The sequence below is a fragment of the Geotrypetes seraphini genome, chromosome 5 (genome assembly GCF_902459505.1).
Source record: "Geotrypetes seraphini chromosome 5, aGeoSer1.1, whole genome shotgun sequence".
Classification (NCBI taxonomy): domain Eukaryota; kingdom Metazoa; phylum Chordata; class Amphibia; order Gymnophiona; family Dermophiidae; genus Geotrypetes; species Geotrypetes seraphini.
Window position 1 is genome coordinate 259,095,130 of NC_047088.1, and position 16,312 is coordinate 259,111,441.

General features: G+C 45.3%; 1 protein-coding gene across 3 annotated transcripts in view; it reads left to right on the forward strand.

Moving 5' to 3' along the window:
- SMARCAL1 (SWI/SNF related, matrix associated, actin dependent regulator of chromatin, subfamily a like 1) overlaps positions 1–16,312 on the forward strand; it is a 128,808-nt gene that overhangs the window by 46,876 nt on the left and 65,620 nt on the right. For all 3 annotated transcript variants that reach the window (XM_033946643.1, XM_033946646.1, XM_033946644.1), the window contains one exon: positions 15,249–15,314. In XM_033946643.1, the coding sequence (XP_033802534.1) occupies positions 15,249–15,314 (66 nt within the window). The remainder of the gene's footprint in view (positions 1–15,248; positions 15,315–16,312) is intronic.

The following is a 16,312-nucleotide window of genomic DNA, read 5'->3' on the forward strand; positions in this document are numbered from 1 at the left end:
CAGGTGAAAGGAAGGAGAGAAAGGAAGGAGAAGAGATGCCAGATAATGGAGTGGAAGGGGGAGATGGAAGGAGAGGAGAGAGATGCCAGGGCATGGGGGGAGAGAAGGGGATAGAGGTGTCAGAGCATAGGGGAAGTGGTGGAGACAAAAAAAATGGAGAGGGGGTGAAGCTGAAATGGAGAGAAAGGGAACAGGAGTACAAAGGCACAAAGTACAAAGGTCACAGAGTACAAAGGAGAGAAAGGGCAAAGGATATACAGTTTATTGGGACATAGAAAGAAGGAAGATGCCATATGGAACAGAGAGAGGGCGGACACTGGATGGAAAGGGCAGAGAGGGTGGACAGTGGATGCAAGGGGGAGAGAGAGAGGGCAGAGGCTGGGTGGAAGGGGCAAAGAGAGAGGACAGATGTTGCATGGAAGGGAGCGAGGACAACCGCTGAATAGAAAGAAGAGAGTGAAGAGAAGATGATTAAAGCAGAAACGACAAAAGGTGGAAAAAAAATTTGTTGTTGCTTTATGTAGAATCAAGTAGTATTGTAACTGTATTGATTAAAGTTTATCAATAGAAAATGGAAATAAGGCAGTTTTTTGGGGACTAAACCCCTTTCCTCAGGTCAGGACAGGATACCATAACAGCAGTATACTGTACTGTCTTGAAGAAAGATTTGGCCTCTGAAAGCTAATTACTACTAATTGAAAAATGGATTAGTCCAATAAAATTGTATTTTCTTATTTCTCTCTTCCCTGTTTTATTTATATTTGTTAATTTGTAAAGTGGTGATTGTTATGTAGCAGTTTTTTCAAATTTACATCTACTGTCTTTATATTTTGTACAGTATTAGGGTACGTGTCACTATTTCTGTGGTGTTGCATTGTACGCAGAGTCTGGTTTATTGGCGTTTCAATTTAACTTTTGTCTACATATTTCTATTTTTAGTTTGTGATTATTCCATATTAGGCGAGGGTGTATCTCTGTTCTGTGTGTATGAAAAGGACATGGCTTTCTGTTAGCAATGACTGTACAGGATCAATTGACTGTGCAGGATCTGGCTTGTTTAGTTTTACAATGCATGTGTTGGTGTTCTAGTGCTCACTGCAGTGTTTAAGATGCTGCCTTTTCCTAGGTGCACCCTTGTTGTGTAACTTATGGATTATTACTAAAAATAACTTTTTTTATATAGAGGAGGGGGTTATTAAAAAGTGATCAGCACTGGCTGTCATATATACTAGGTACGCCACTGGATTTAATGATCCTATGCTAACTTTACTGTTGATGTAGGTGTTGTCCCCCCCCACACACTATAATGAATTAAATTAAAGCTGTATTAACATCAAACAGCTTTCAAATGACATTATAAGCAAATAAAAATAAAATATTTTTAATACATTGCTAATTATTACCTGCATTTTTACCTAAACTGTTTTGCCTAGCTCTCACTTTGATTTTTATCTGCTACTTTTTTATTTTGCTGTAGTGCGATCACACAGGTCTCCTTCAAATTATGTGGAAGAGGTTTGGAAGTGGGGATCGCATCTATTTCATATCCTCAGTGAGACCTCAGGAAGGAATATAGTGATCAAAATATTATTAGAGGTGCTGTAGAGATGTTTCTTGTATGACTTGATGAGCTATATTTATCTTTTTTTTAGTTGTTTAAATTCATGCAGAAATAAATGGCTAGATTGAACCTAATGATTTCATTAACGCATTTCCCTTTTTTAAATCTGTATACCAGCGGTCTCAAACACGCGGCCGCGGGCCACATGCGGCCCCCCAGGGACTATTTTGCGGCCCGCGATCTGTCCTTGCCTAAAGCAGGGGTCCCCAATCTGCTTCCCTCCCACACTGCCCTCCTCCAAGCCACTGCAATCGGGGAACAGGTCAGCGCCCGAGGTCTTAGCTCTCCCTACATATCTTCCCCAGCTCGGAGCCGACCAATTCTCGCCACCCAACGTTCAATTCTAATGTTGGGGAAGAAGTTCTGGGCCAGCCAATTGCTGCCTGGCTGGCCTGGAAGTTCCTCCCCAACGTTAGAATTGACGTCGGGTGGCGTGAATTGGTTGGCCCGCGCTGGGGAAGATATGCAGGGAGAGTTAAGACCTCGGCACTGGCCTGTTCCCCGATTGTGATGGTGGCGGCCTGTTCCCCGATTGTGGTGGCGGCGGCCTGTTCCCCGATTGTGGTGGCGGCAGCTTGTTCCCCGATTGTGGCGGCAGCGGCCTGTTCCCCGATTGTGGTGGCGGCGGCCTGTTCCCCAATTGTGGTGGCGGCAGCTTGTTCCCCGATTGTGGCGGTGGTGGCCTGTTACCTGATTGCGGCGGTGGCGGCCTGTTCCCCAATGGTGGTGGCTTGGGGGGGGCAGAGAGACAGAAAGAAAGAAGAGAAACGGGACACAGACAGAAAGGGGCATGGAGAAAGAAAAAAGAAAGAAAGGGGGCACGGAGAGAGAGAGAGAAAGACAGACATATAGAAAGAATGGGGGCATGGATAGAGAGAGAAAGAAAGAAGGGGGCAGGGTGAAAGAAATAAAAAGTTGGGGGAGGGAAGGAGACAGTTGCCAGACCAGGGGAAAGGAAGGAAGGAGGGATGGAGAGAAAGGAAAGAAAGAGATGCATACCATGGAAATAGGGACAGAAGAAGAGAGAGATAGAAGGGAAGGGAAGACATGGAAACATAGATTTTGAAAAGAAAGCAGATAAATTGAATATTAAGTTAATGCCAAAGATGGATGCAAGGCAGAAAGTGAAGACGGAGAGAAAAACAGTCAAAGGACAAGAAGACCCTGGAAACATAGTTAAATGGACAGAAAAATAAAGTCGATGCACAAAAGGGAGAAAGAAAGTCCAACGTAGTCTGTAGTAAACAACAGCAACCAGAAAACAACGAACAGACTGCAGATAATGTACAAGATGCAGGCGTTGTTTATTAGTAAATGCAGTAACATATACAACCTTATAGCCAAACAAGGGACCTGACACGGTCCGTGTTTCGGATAACACGCCTTCCTCAGGGGTCCATGGTGGTTAAGGTATAAAGCAAACTGCATAAAAGATAACAAACACACGCCAATCACGATCAAATGGCATTGTGTAAGACTTGCTTGACCCCATTTGATCGTGATTGGCGTATGTTTGTTATCTTTTATGCAGTTTGCTTTATACCTTAACCATCATGGACCCGTGAGGAAGGCGTGTTATCCGAAACACGGACCGTGTCGGGTCCCTTGGTTGGCTATAAGGTTGTATATGTTACTGCATTTACTAATAAACAACGCCTGCATCTTTGTACATTATCTGCAGTCTGTTCGTTGTTTTCAGAAAAATAAAGTCACCAGACAACAAAGGTAGGGAAAATGATTTTATTTTCAATATAGTGATTGAAATGTGTCAGTTTTGAGAAAGGAAAGATGTTAAACTTTAACTGTGAGGGCTGAAGAAAAAATAGGGTACTATGAATGCCGCAGAAAAAATAGTTAATGACAATTTTGCATAAGGTAAAACTCTTTATAGTTTATAAATCTTTCCTTTAACTGTTAAAGGAAAGATTTATAAACTATAAAGAGTTTTACCTCATGCAAAGTTGTCATTTCTTTAATAAGACATTAACTATTTTTTCTGCGGCCCCCCAAGTACCTACAAATCCAAAATGTGGCCCCACTAAGGGTTTGAGTTTGAGACCACTGCTCTATACCATTTGAAAGAGGGCGAATATCTAATTATTCACTTGTAGAATTGGATACTTCTTAAATTTAGTAAAAATATTCTGGCACAAGTGTCAAACCTTAAAAAAAGGAAGCAATAGTGAACATTGGAAAATAATAATTAATAAAAATAGTACACATTTAGGGCTCCTAGTGTTTTTAGCGCACACATTGGATTAGCGTATGCCATCTGAAAAACTACCGCCTGCTTAAGAGGCGGTAGCAACTACATGCGCGGCAATTTAGCGCACGCTATTCCGCGCATTAAGGTGCTAACGCATCTTTGTAAAAGGAGCCCTTAATTTTCCCCACCATCAAATTTCCCTGTCTCGCCCACCCCACCCAGCTACTTTTTCATGCCACCCGGCTGGAAAAAATTTCTGGGGAGAACACTGCATACATATATACCATGTTGAAATATACCGCTATTTAATTAGATTATCCTATCCCCCCCACCCCACCCCCATTTCTACAAATTATCCCCTAAGGAAAAAGAATAAACCTTCATCATTATAATATTCAATTAATGGCCTCCACACCTCCTGAAACCTTTTAAAATGCCCCTTCTGTACTGCAAGAAATCTTTCCATCTTATACATATGGCATACTGAGTTCCACCAGAAACTACAATTCAGTCTAGAACAGTCTTTCCAATTAGTCGTTATCTTTTGTATATTTTAAAGTCATCTGCCTTGACCTCTGAAAACCCCCCGAATACAAATGATAATTCACATTTTCTCTGTGTACAGTGTGCTTTGTGTTTTTTTTTAAACATTATTGTTGGTAGATCATTATGACTTGGTCATTTTAAAAGTAGCTTGCAAGCCCAAAAAGTATGGCCACCCCTGCAATAGACCTCTGACCATATTTACAGTTGCCCATATATGGACACGTCCTCCTCCCCTCCTGTGACATGCTCAGATCAGCTTTTTGAACAATAGGCCTTAGAGTTGAGCCATTAGAGTCTGTACTTTTCTTGACTGTAGACATTGTGTTCATACGGTATCGAGTACTGTCCTAGGATTGCCTACCCCTCCCTTCTGATTCAGCAATAGTCCTTTTCTATATTCACACAGTGTTAAACAAATTCCCTCTGCTGGAATTTGTGTTATACCTTTGACATCTTTAATGAGTATTTTATTCAGTTTTCATTAATGTATGTATGTGTGTTTCAAGGCACATAAAAGGGCATCCTTGATAAAGCCTAATTTAAAGAGAAGTGCATTTATATTGAAAATTTAAATTATTAATGTATTTGGATAAGCTCATGACGAATCAGGAGTGTAAAGCTTAGCGCAATGAGATAGTTTGAGCGCTAAGTGACTCCACTGAAGCTTTGGGAAAAACTACCATAAGCCCTTTTCTGTTTTTTTTTATAATTTTTATTCATTTTACAACTTACACCAAGTGTATCAAGAAATAACATTTGAATTGAAAAAACATCACTTGTATTACTATTATTATCATCAACTGACATTCATGAAAGTTAACCTCCCCTCCCATCAAAAAATATTAATTCTATTAATATATCGAAAAATCATCCCTCCCACCCATCCCTATCCCCTCATTTCAATTATCTTATGAAGGGAAAATGTTTACTACTCATTACAAAAGTCTGTTAATGGTCCCCAAACATCTCGAAATTTACCAAAATATCCTCTCTGTGTGGCTAATGTTCTTTCCATTTTATAAATATGACATGCAGAACTCCACCAAAAACTGTAATTTAATCTACTCTGATTTTTCCAATTGAATGTAATATTTTGAATGGCAATTCCAGTCAGAATAAGTAGAAGCTTATTGTTTTTTGAAGAAATCTGACTTTTCGCTCTCATTGACATGCCAAATAAGCCCTTTTCTGATACCTGAAGAATTGGTTGGTAACATAAGCATTGCTTCTGCCGAGTCAGACCACAGGTCCATCATGCCCAGCAGTCCACTCCCGCGGCAGCCCCCCAGGTCAATGACCTGTAAGTGATCTAATGCTCTAAAGCATTTTGTACTGTATAGTAACCCTCTAATTGTACTCTTCAATCCCCTTTTCCTTCAGGAACTCGTCCAATCCCATTTTGAAACCCAAAATCGTACTCTGCTCTACCACCTCTTCTGGAAGCGAATTCCAGGTGTCCACCACCCTCTGAGTGAAGAAGAACTTCCTAGCATTTGTTCTGAATCTGTCTCCCTTCAATTTTTTTGAGTGCCCTCTAGTTTTTGTTGCCCCCACCAGTCTGAAGAATCTGTCCCTCTCTACCTTCTCTCTACCCTTCATAATCTTGTAAGTTTCTATCATATCCCCTCTGAGTCTCTGCTTTTCCAGGGAAAAGAGCCTCAGCTTCTCCAGCCTCTCAGCATATGGAAGGTTCTCCATGCCCTTTATCATTTTTGTTGCTCTTCTTTGGACCCTCTCGAGTATCGCCATATCCTTCTTAAGGTACGGCAACCAGTATTGAACGCAGTACTCCAGATGCGGTTGCACCATTGCCCTATACAGCGGGAGGATAACTAAACTAAACCTTAGGTTTGTATACCGCGCCATCTCCGCAAGTGCAGAGCTCGGCACGGTTTACAGAGTTAAGAGGAAAGGAACTACAATAAGGGATAAAGGAGAGGGACTAAGAGGAAAGAGAGGGACAGAATACTGGAGAATGGGAGGTGATTAGATTTTTGCAAAGAGCCACGTTTTCAAGTGTTTGTGGAAGGATTGGAAGGAGCTTGAGTTTCTGAGTGGGGATGAGAGGTTGTTCCAGAGTTCTGTGGTTCTAAAGGGGAGAGATGTTCCAAGTTTTCCTGCGCGGGATATACCTTTTATAGAGGGGAATGATAGTTTCAGTTTTTGGGAAGGTCTGGTGGAGTGTGGTTTTGAGGAATTCCAAAAGAGTGGGATAACGGGAGGAAGGATGCCATGTAGGATCTTGAAGGCTAAGCAGGCACATTTAAAGAGGACTCTGGAGTATACTGGGAGCCAGTGAAGCTTGGAGAAGAGTGGGGAGACTTGGAGCTTGGAGAACCTCCTTGGTTCTGGTAGTGATACCTTTTTTGATAATGCCCAACATTCTGTTCGCCTTTTTTGAGGCCGCTGCGCTGGTGGTGGAAATTTGGTTGAATGCTTTGGGTTGATATATTGCTGCCTATATGAACTGACTATACTCATCCCTTGGCATTCTTGAAAATCAATGTACTTAAGAATTTTATTATTTGTGTATGGTTATGGGAGGGGAGTGGGATATAAATATTTTAGATACATATTGTGATGGAATTTTCAAGTGATAATGTATTATGATAGTTTATATTTAATGTACACTTGATGTATTTATTAAAATGAATAAAGATTTGGAAAAAAAAAAAAGAAAATCAATGGTCAGTATTCAGAGCCTTTTGAGTTGTATAGAGGCACTAGACAGGGTTGTGCCCTTTCCCCTTTGTTGTTTGCTCTTTCTCTTGAACCCTTAGCCCTAAGCTGGCATGATGTGTACTTCTCCGGATATTATGGACATTTCTCTGAGAGGACAGAATTATCGTTTATTATTATCTGCACATGGTATTTTATTGACTGTGAGTAATCCACAATAGTTTCTTGACACTTTGATGGATCTGTTGGTGCACTATGGTTTGTTTTCAGGATTCAGGGTTAACACGAGCAAGTCGGAAATTTTAAATGTGAATCTATCTGAGGCTGAGGTCCAGCAGTTACAATTTGTTTCCCTTTTTATGGGCACCTAAATCATTTGCTACCTGGCCAAATTCCCCCCCGTGAGCTTTATCAGTATATCTTCCCCTCCAAGCTGAAGGAGCTTAAGCTTGATCTGGATAGATGGGAGGGTTTGAGTACTTCCTGGTTAGGGCGAGTTAATGCCATTAAAATGGTGGTCCTCGCTAAACTGTTATACTTACTTATGGTAATTCCTAAGTGGTTCTTTTTCTTATTAAATAGAAAACTTTTCTTGTATATTTGGAAGAAAAATCTCCACAGGTGAGAAGGGCAATGTTACTTCAGCCAAAAACCAGAGGAGGAATGGGTCTCCCTCACTTTGCATTATACCATCAGGCTGCTCAGTTGCAGATTGTAGCAGAATGGATATCTGGCTCCTTTACACCTTGGCTTCGTTTGAAGCAGCAATTGCTTGAGACCGTCCCCTTCTGGGCACTGTTCTGGCTCCCCTTGGATAGGTTGTGCCAGCTTCTCTCAGAGGTTAATTGCTTTATGCGGATACCATTGTCGTCGCTCTAAGCTCTTTCCTGATACTTTCTACGCTCTGCTATTTCTTTTTTAACAGATTTTCCCCCCAAATCAACAGGATAGGACATTTCTTAATAGGGCCCAGCATTCTCTAATATGGACAGATGGGAAAATTCTCCCTTTTCAAGTTCAAGTTTCAAGTTTTATTTAAAATTTGATTAATCGCTTAATCATACTTCAAAGCGATGTACATAATTAAAAACTTTACAACTTTCAGGGGGTACAAAATATCTAATCCAGACTCCGAATATGGTATTTCTGATAGAGACCTTTTTCATTGCCACCAGTTATATGCTTTTATAAAGTGAAGGGGGAAAGATGAACTAGAACTTGGCTTTGCGTACGGGCACCGGCAGAGGGGGGCATAAGTAAGCTATTTATCCCAGGACAAGCAGGCAGCATATTCTTAATGTATGGGTGACGTCACCGACGGAGCCCCGGTACGGACACTTTTTACTAGAAAGTTCTAGTTGGCCGCACCGCGCATGCGCGAGTGCCTTCCCACCCGACGGAGGAGTGCGTGGTCCCCAGTTTCTTCATTTCCGCGGAGCGAAGAAGTCGCATGTGTTTCAACGGCTGTTGAAATTATTTAGTTTGCCTTCCCGCTCACGTATTTTTTCGATTTTCTTCTATTTTTTCCCTTCGGATTCCTTTAATTTTCTTTTCAAAAAAAAAACTCGTCGAGTTTTCTTTATTTTTTCGAGCCGGCCCCAGCGGGGCCTGTTGTCACCATACAGGCCTCCGGCTTTGATTTTGCGGAGGCCATGTTTCCCTTCATGCCCCCTCAACCGGGTTTTAAGAAGTGCCAGCGGTGTGCACGCCCGATCTCTCTCACCGACCCGCACAATTGGTGCCTGCAGTGCTTGGGTCCAGAGCATCGGGCTGACACCTGCACCCGCTGTGCTACGCTTAAAAAGCGCACATTAAAAAATAGGCAGATCCAGCAAAATATTTTGTTCGGTACCGGATCTGCTATGGAAACTGCTGCGACGTCGACACCACCGGACCCTTCCTCGGGGTCATTGGGCCCAGGTAAGCCGGCTAAGAAGCCTTCCATTTCCCTCAAGCGCCCTCCTGCCACGGTTGCGACACCGGCCCTCCCGGCACCGCACCGACCCCGCAAACGCTCCGCTCCGATATCGCTGAGTGCCTCATCATCGGCCTCCTCATCGCCGGAGCGTAGAGCAGCACCTCTGGTACCGAAGAAGAAAAAAGCGGTACCGGTGCCTCCCCTGGATGACAGCATCGCGGCCATACTCCAAACACAGTTACAGGAGCAGCTGCAGCAACAACTCCAACAACTGCTGCCGGCGTTGCTGGCGCCGCACCTTCCGGTACAGGACCGGTCCGAGCCTCGCACTGTCCCATCGGTGTCGACCCCCTCGGTACCGATTAATACCTCCATGCCGGTGCTCTTGGCTGAAACACCTACAGCGCATACCCGTGCTGCTGCCGATCCTGCCTGGTCCCGGGAACGACATCGGTCTTCCTCACCCGGTACCGCCTCGGTACGCTCAGGCAAATCTCTCTCAAAGACCCGCCATGCCGAGCCCTCTACACCAATGTCCAAACGTGCACACCCCGACGTTAGAGACCCAGACTTGTGGGAAGACTCCCCACACGGTACCGAAGAGGACGCTTCGTCAACCGACGAAGAACCCTCCATGACCGACACCGTCTCAAAACCAGAGCAATCCTCTTTCTCTAAATTCCTTAGGGAGATGTCAGCAGCTCTTTCCATCCCCTTAGAGTCCGACTCTAAAAAGTCTCAGGCTTTTCTCGATGCCCTAGACTTTGAGCAACCTCCTAAGGAATTTCTAAAGTTGCCCGTCCACGACATCTTACGGGAAACTTTCTATAAAAACTGGGAGACTCCCCTCACTGTTCCTGGGGCCCCTCGCAAATTGGATAGCTTGTACCGGGTTATCCCAATCCCAGGGTTTGACAAACCTCAATTGCCCCACGAATCCCTCCTGGTGGAATCTACTTTAAAAAAATCTCACGGTTCCAGTGTATATGCCTCCACCCCTCCTGGCAGAGAGGGAAAAACTATGGATAAATTTGGTAAGCGCCTTTTCCAAAATGCCATGCTAGCCAATAGAGCAAACAATTACACCTTCCACTTCTCCTTCTATATGAAGCATCTGGTGCAACAGCTCTCCTCCTTACAGAAATATCTTCCTGAACGTAAGGTCCCTCTTTTCCAGCAACAAATTTCCAGCCTCCTCCAACTCAGGAAGTTCATAGTTCGCTCCATCTACGACTCGTTTGAGCTGACCTCTCGCGCATCTGCCATGGCGGTGGCTATGCGCCGTTTGGCATGACTGAGAGTCTCTGACCTAGACATTAACCACCAGGACCGCCTGGCTAACGCACCTTGTCTGGGTGATGAACTCTTCGGAGAGTCCCTGGACTCAACAACCCAGAAGCTCTCAGCACATGAGACCAGGTGGGACACTCTGATCAAACCTAAAAAGAAGACTCCGCCTGCTCGCCCCTACAGACAACAGTCTTCTTACCAACGCAGGTTCTCGGCCAGACCTCTCAACCCGCCTCAACAACAGTCTCGCCGTCCTCGCCACCAGCATCAGCCTCAGACTCGTCCGCAGACTCAGCCTGCCAAGCCTCTTCCTTCATCAAAACCATCTCAACCCTTTTGACTCCTTTCTCCAGAGCATAGCCAGTCTTCCACCGTCGCTACCTCTCCCTCAACCTATCGGAGGACGTCTTCAACTTTTCCTCAGCCGTTGGGAGGTCATCACTTCGGACCAGTGGGTCCTCAACATCATTCGCCACGGCTACTCTCTCAACTTCCAGACTCTTCCACCAGACCATCCTCCCGTAGAGTCTGCTTCTCACTCCTCCCAAACCCCCCTCCTCCTGAGGGAGGTCCAATCCCTCCTTCTTCTCAATGCCATCGAAGAGGTGCCTCCGGACCAAAGGGGTCAGGGATTCTACTCCCGCTACTTCCTGGTTCCCAAAAAAACAGGAGACCTTCGTCCCATCCTCGATCTCCGGGACCTCAACAAGTGTCTGGTCAAAGAGAAGTTCAGAATGCTCTCCCTGGCCACACTTTACCCGCTTCTCTCTCACCACGACTGGCTATGCTCCCTAGACCTCAAGGAGGCCTACACTCGCATCCCAATCAATCCGACTTCACGTCGCTATCTATGCTTTCAGATCCGGCACCATCACTATCAGTACAAAGTGCTACCCTTTGGCCTCGCATCATCACCCAGGGTGTTCACCAAGTGCCTTATTGTAGTGGCGGCCTTCCTCAGGTCTCACGACCTTCAGGTGTTCCCCTACTTGGACAATTGGCTGGTGAAAGCACCTACGTCTCCTCTTGTGCTACAGGCCACTCAACACACCATCTCGTTCCTCCATCTCCTGAGGTTCGAGATCAACTACCCCAAGTCGCATCTGCTTCCCACACAGCGACTTCAGTTCATTGGAGCAGTTCTCGACACCACTCTAATGAGGGCATTTCTCCCCTCCGACCGCCATCGAACCCTGCTCCACCTCTGCCGTCAGGTGCTCCTTCGTCGCTCCATTCCAGCTCGGCAGATGATGGTCCTCCTGGGCCATATGGCCTCGACGGTCCATGTACTTCCTCTGGCGCGACTCCACCTCAGGACACCTTAGTGGACTCTAGCCAACCAATGGTCACAGACCACGGATCCTCTTTCTCATCCCATCTCTGTGACATCGTCTCTTCAGCAATCTCTTCAATGGTGGTTGAACTCCTCCAATCTTTCCAGGGGTCTACTCTTTCATCTACCCCCTCACTCCATGATCATAACCACAGATGCCTCCCCCTATGCATGGGGCGCTCACCTGGGAGATCTTCGCACCCAGGGACTCTGGACCCCTCAGGAGCGTCAACATCACATCAATTTCCTGGAACTCAGAGCCATGTTCTATGCTCTCAAGGCCTTCCAGCACCTTCTCTACCCTCAGGTTCTTCTCCTGTGCACAGACAACCAAGTTGCCAAGTACTACATAAACAAGCAAGGCGGCACCGGATCTCCCCTCCTCTGTCAGGAGGCCATCCGCATCTGGACCTGGGCCATGGCCCACAGTCTCTTCCTCAAGGCTGTCTATATCCAGGGCGAACAGAACTCCCTGGCCGACAATCTCAGCCGCATCCTTCAACCTCACGAGTGGACCCTGGATCCTCCCACACTTCACTCCATCTTTGCTCTCTGGGGCACTCCTCAGGTGGACCTCTTTGCAGCTCCTCACAACCATCAGCTGCCCCAGTTCTGTTCCAGACTCTTCTCTCCTCATCGTCTGGCCCCGGATGCATTCCTGCTCGACTGGACGGATCGGTTCCTCTATGCCTTTCCTCCACTGCCTCTAATGTTGCGGAAGTTATCCAAACTCCGCAGGGACAGAGCCACCATGATTCTCATCGCTCCTCGGTGGCCTCGCCAACACTGGTTCTCCCTCCTGCTCCAGCTCAGCTCCAGGGAGCCCATTCCTCTTCCTGTGTTTCCTACTCTACTTACACAGCAGCATCAGTCTCTACTACATCCCAATCTGTCCTCGCTCCACCTGACAGCTTGGTTTCTCTCGGGCTGACCTCTCCAGAGAATCTGTCTCAGCCTGTCCGTCGTATTCTGGATGCCTCCAGGAAACCGGCCACCCTCCAATGTTACCATCAGAAGTGGACCCGGTTCTCCTCCTGGTGTCTGCTTCATCATCACGACCCCACCTCATTGGCAGTGGAAACTGTACTGGACTATTTGCTCTCTCTATCAGACGCTGGCCTCAAGTCTACCTCAATCAGAGTCCACCTCAGTGCCATCACTACGTTTCATGAGCCTATCCTCGGAAAACCTCTCACGGCTCACCCACTGGTTTCCCGGTTCATGAGAGGCCTCTTCAATGTCAAACCACCGCTGAAGCCTCCTCCAGTCGTCTGGGACCTGAATGTGGTTTTATCCGCCCTCATGAAACCTCCCTTTGAGCCTCTTGCCTCAAATTCACTCAAATTTCTTACGTGGAAGGTGCTTTTCCTCATTGCCATCACCTCTGCCAGGAGGGTTAGTGAGCTGCATGCACTGGTTGCCGACCCACCTTTCACTGTTTTTCACCATGACAAGGTGGTTCTGCGTACCCTTCCGAAATTCCTCCCCAAGGTGGTCTCGGACTTTCATCTCAACCAGTCCATTGTGTTGCCTGTATTTTTCCCTAAACCCCATTCTCATCCTGGGGAACAGGCATTGCACACGCTGGACTGTAAGCGTGCCCTTGCTTACTACCTTGACCGTACCAGGGCTCACCGCTCGTCTCCTCAGCTCTTTTTGTCCTTCGACCCTAACCGCCTAGGTCGTCCTGTCTCTAAACTGACGCTTTCCAACTGGCTTGCTGCCTGCATTGCGTTCTGTTATGCTCGGGCCGGTCTCTCACTGGAAGGTGCTGTCACGGCCCACAGATTCAGAGCTATGGCTGCTTCTGTGGCTTTCCTCCGTTCCACGCCCATTGAGGAAATCTGCAAGGCTGCCACTTGGTCCTCAGTTCACACATTCACTACGCACTACTGTCTGGATACCTTCTCCAGGCGGGATGGGCACTTCGGCCAATCTGTGTTACACAATTTATTTTCCTAATGGCCAACCATCCCTCCCCCCTCTCTGTTAGCTTGGAGGTCACCCATACGTTAAGAATATGCTGCCTGCTTGTCCTGGGATAAAGCACAATTACTTACCGTAACAGGTGTTATCCAGGGACAGCAGGCAGATATTCTTACGTCCCACCCACCTCCCCGGGTTGGCTTCTTAGCTGGCTTATCTTAACTGGGGACCACGCACTCCTCCGTCGGGCGGGAAGGCACTCGCACATGCGCGGTGCGGCCAACTAGAACTTTCTAGTAAAAAGTGTCCGTACCGGGGCTCCGTCGGTGACGTCACCCATACGTTAAGAATATCTGCCTGCTGTCCCTGGATAACACCTGTTACGGTAAGTAACTGTGCTATCAAGCTTTGCTAGTTCAGCGGAATCCCATGTTTTTTTACACAGCTTGGTGGGAGCGATATTTGGGCCACCAGTATACTGCGCAATGTTGGACTCGGATCTTTTCCCATCTGTTTAAGGTTTCTATATTTGCCTCTTTGGTGGAAAATGGCTTTAAATTATTTTATCATTGTATCTTACTCCAGTTTGCTTCCATAAAATGTTTCCCCATAGCTCTGAACTTTGTTGGAGGTCTTGTGCTGCCAGAGGGACTTTTTTTTTATATTTGGTGGGAGTGTCCTAAGGTGCATTCCTTTTGGACTGAAATTATGCGCTGTTTGAATTCTGGATTTTTGTCTTCTTCCTCAACGGGGTAAACTAGATGCACATCTCCTTAAAAGTGGCATAGAGTGATACGGGTAAGGGTAAAATAGATCCACATCTCCCTTGAGAAGCATATAGTGATATGGGGACTAAAACTATGCCAGGGTAGACCTGGCGGGGCTTCCGTGTGTGCGGATCACCGGACTTGATGAACCCAGGGTCTAATCCGGAGATGGCAATTCTTATGTTCTGTGTTGCCATTACCTGCACACAAATTTGCTTCTCACCTTTTTGTGGCGGCTAAGTTGACTTTGGCATAGTGGTGGAAGCAATCTACTATGCTTTCCTGAATATGGTGCTGGTTAAATTGGACTATGTTTAATGTCTAAATTGATGGCCTTTCGCTGTGGACGTTTTGTCAACTTTCATAAATGTTAGGATGCATATTTGCTGTGGTGTAATGTATAATAATTTCCTTTATATTGCCCTTTTTATTTCTTTATGCTTTTCTCCCAGGAGCGAGAAGTGGGGGGGGGGGGGGGGGGGGGGCTGGGGGGTTGCATATAGCTGTCAGATCTTTCTTTTTAGCATATTGTTTATTGCTGGATTGGGTTGGGGGGGGGTCATTTGTATTGCTTGCTATTTTTTCTGTAATGGTTTTTTTTTTAATTGCTTTTCTAAATAAAATTTTAAAAAAAGAAAGAAGAATTACAGTAGTCTAATTTTTAATGTAAAGAAAATTATTGTTTTCAAGGTCTTATAAGAAAACAGATTTTGTTTGAATGACCCATGCAGCGTAACTAATAGGCTCTTTATCATAACATTTTAATATGCTTTGCTGTCTACTGTGGAAGTAAATTTCAGCACAGAAACCCTTTTTGCGTTTAGTGGCTATTAACGACTGAATAACTGCCCATAAGCAGCGTGCTGCAGCCCATGGAAGCTTTTTGCATCGGACCCAGAGTGAAATTTCCTTTCATTCATTATTTCACCTGGTTGTTTTTAGGTTTTTTTTTTCTTTTTCAGGATGAATCTCATTTTCTGAAGAACATGAAGACGGCGCGATGCAAGGCTGCCATGCCTCTCCTCAAGGTATGTGCACTGTCAGCAAAGGTGGTCGCGTCTTCATTCTAAATACAAACATTGCCTTAATGTTATATTTAATACTATTTCCTGAGGAGGGCACTTCCAGGCACCTCCCTTTCCCCATCAGTGAACCAGAAGTGGGATCAGATCCCTCAGTGACCACTGCCTCCCAGGCATAACAAAGAAAATATTTCAGAGTTGCTCTTTTTTACATAATTTCTCTGATCGCCTCACCCTTGGGTATACCCCAACCCTATATTCCTTCTAAGGACCGACTAGACATGAGCAAAATTTTTACCTACTTGATATGAGCAACAAAATTTCTGTTACGTAACCCCCCTCTCTCTACCTCCATCCTTCCATCAGGTTCTCCCTCTACCCCTTTTCCTCTCCTCATCCTTCAGTCCTAAACTAAACCTTAAGCTTATATACTGCATCTTCTCTATAGAGATAGAGCTTGGCATGGTTTACCAGGAGTTTTAAAGAAAGGAAAATATAAGAATTGAGGAGAATAGAGAATAAGACCTTCATGAATATAAATGTGAATACCCCTATGAGTCCCCAAAAGTTATATTTTTAAGAGAGACATTGTGCTTATGAATTCAAGTTTCTGAACAATCATATTTCTCCCTGTCAGCAAGAAACAATATGCTTATGCTTATATAAAAGGTTCATCTTTGCTTTAGTAGTTATATCTGCTGACAGCATTGAATATTTTGGGACTTTTCCAAGAAGACAAACCCAAACAAAATGTCCTACCGAAAGTTATCTGAACTGCTGACAGAGTGACAATGAAGCTCAGGAAGGAGGGGGCCTGCTCTCAGAAATTATTGAACTTAGTATTAAGAATGCATTGATAGGGAAATAGAGAGGTCAGATTTGACAGTGGGTGATATCATGCTTCAATATGGTTCCGAGATAAGTATGCAGACTATACAATCAATAGATATGTTGGATGTGTCAACCCAATAGAAAGTGAGTATGTAATCTGTAACTAGGTAGTA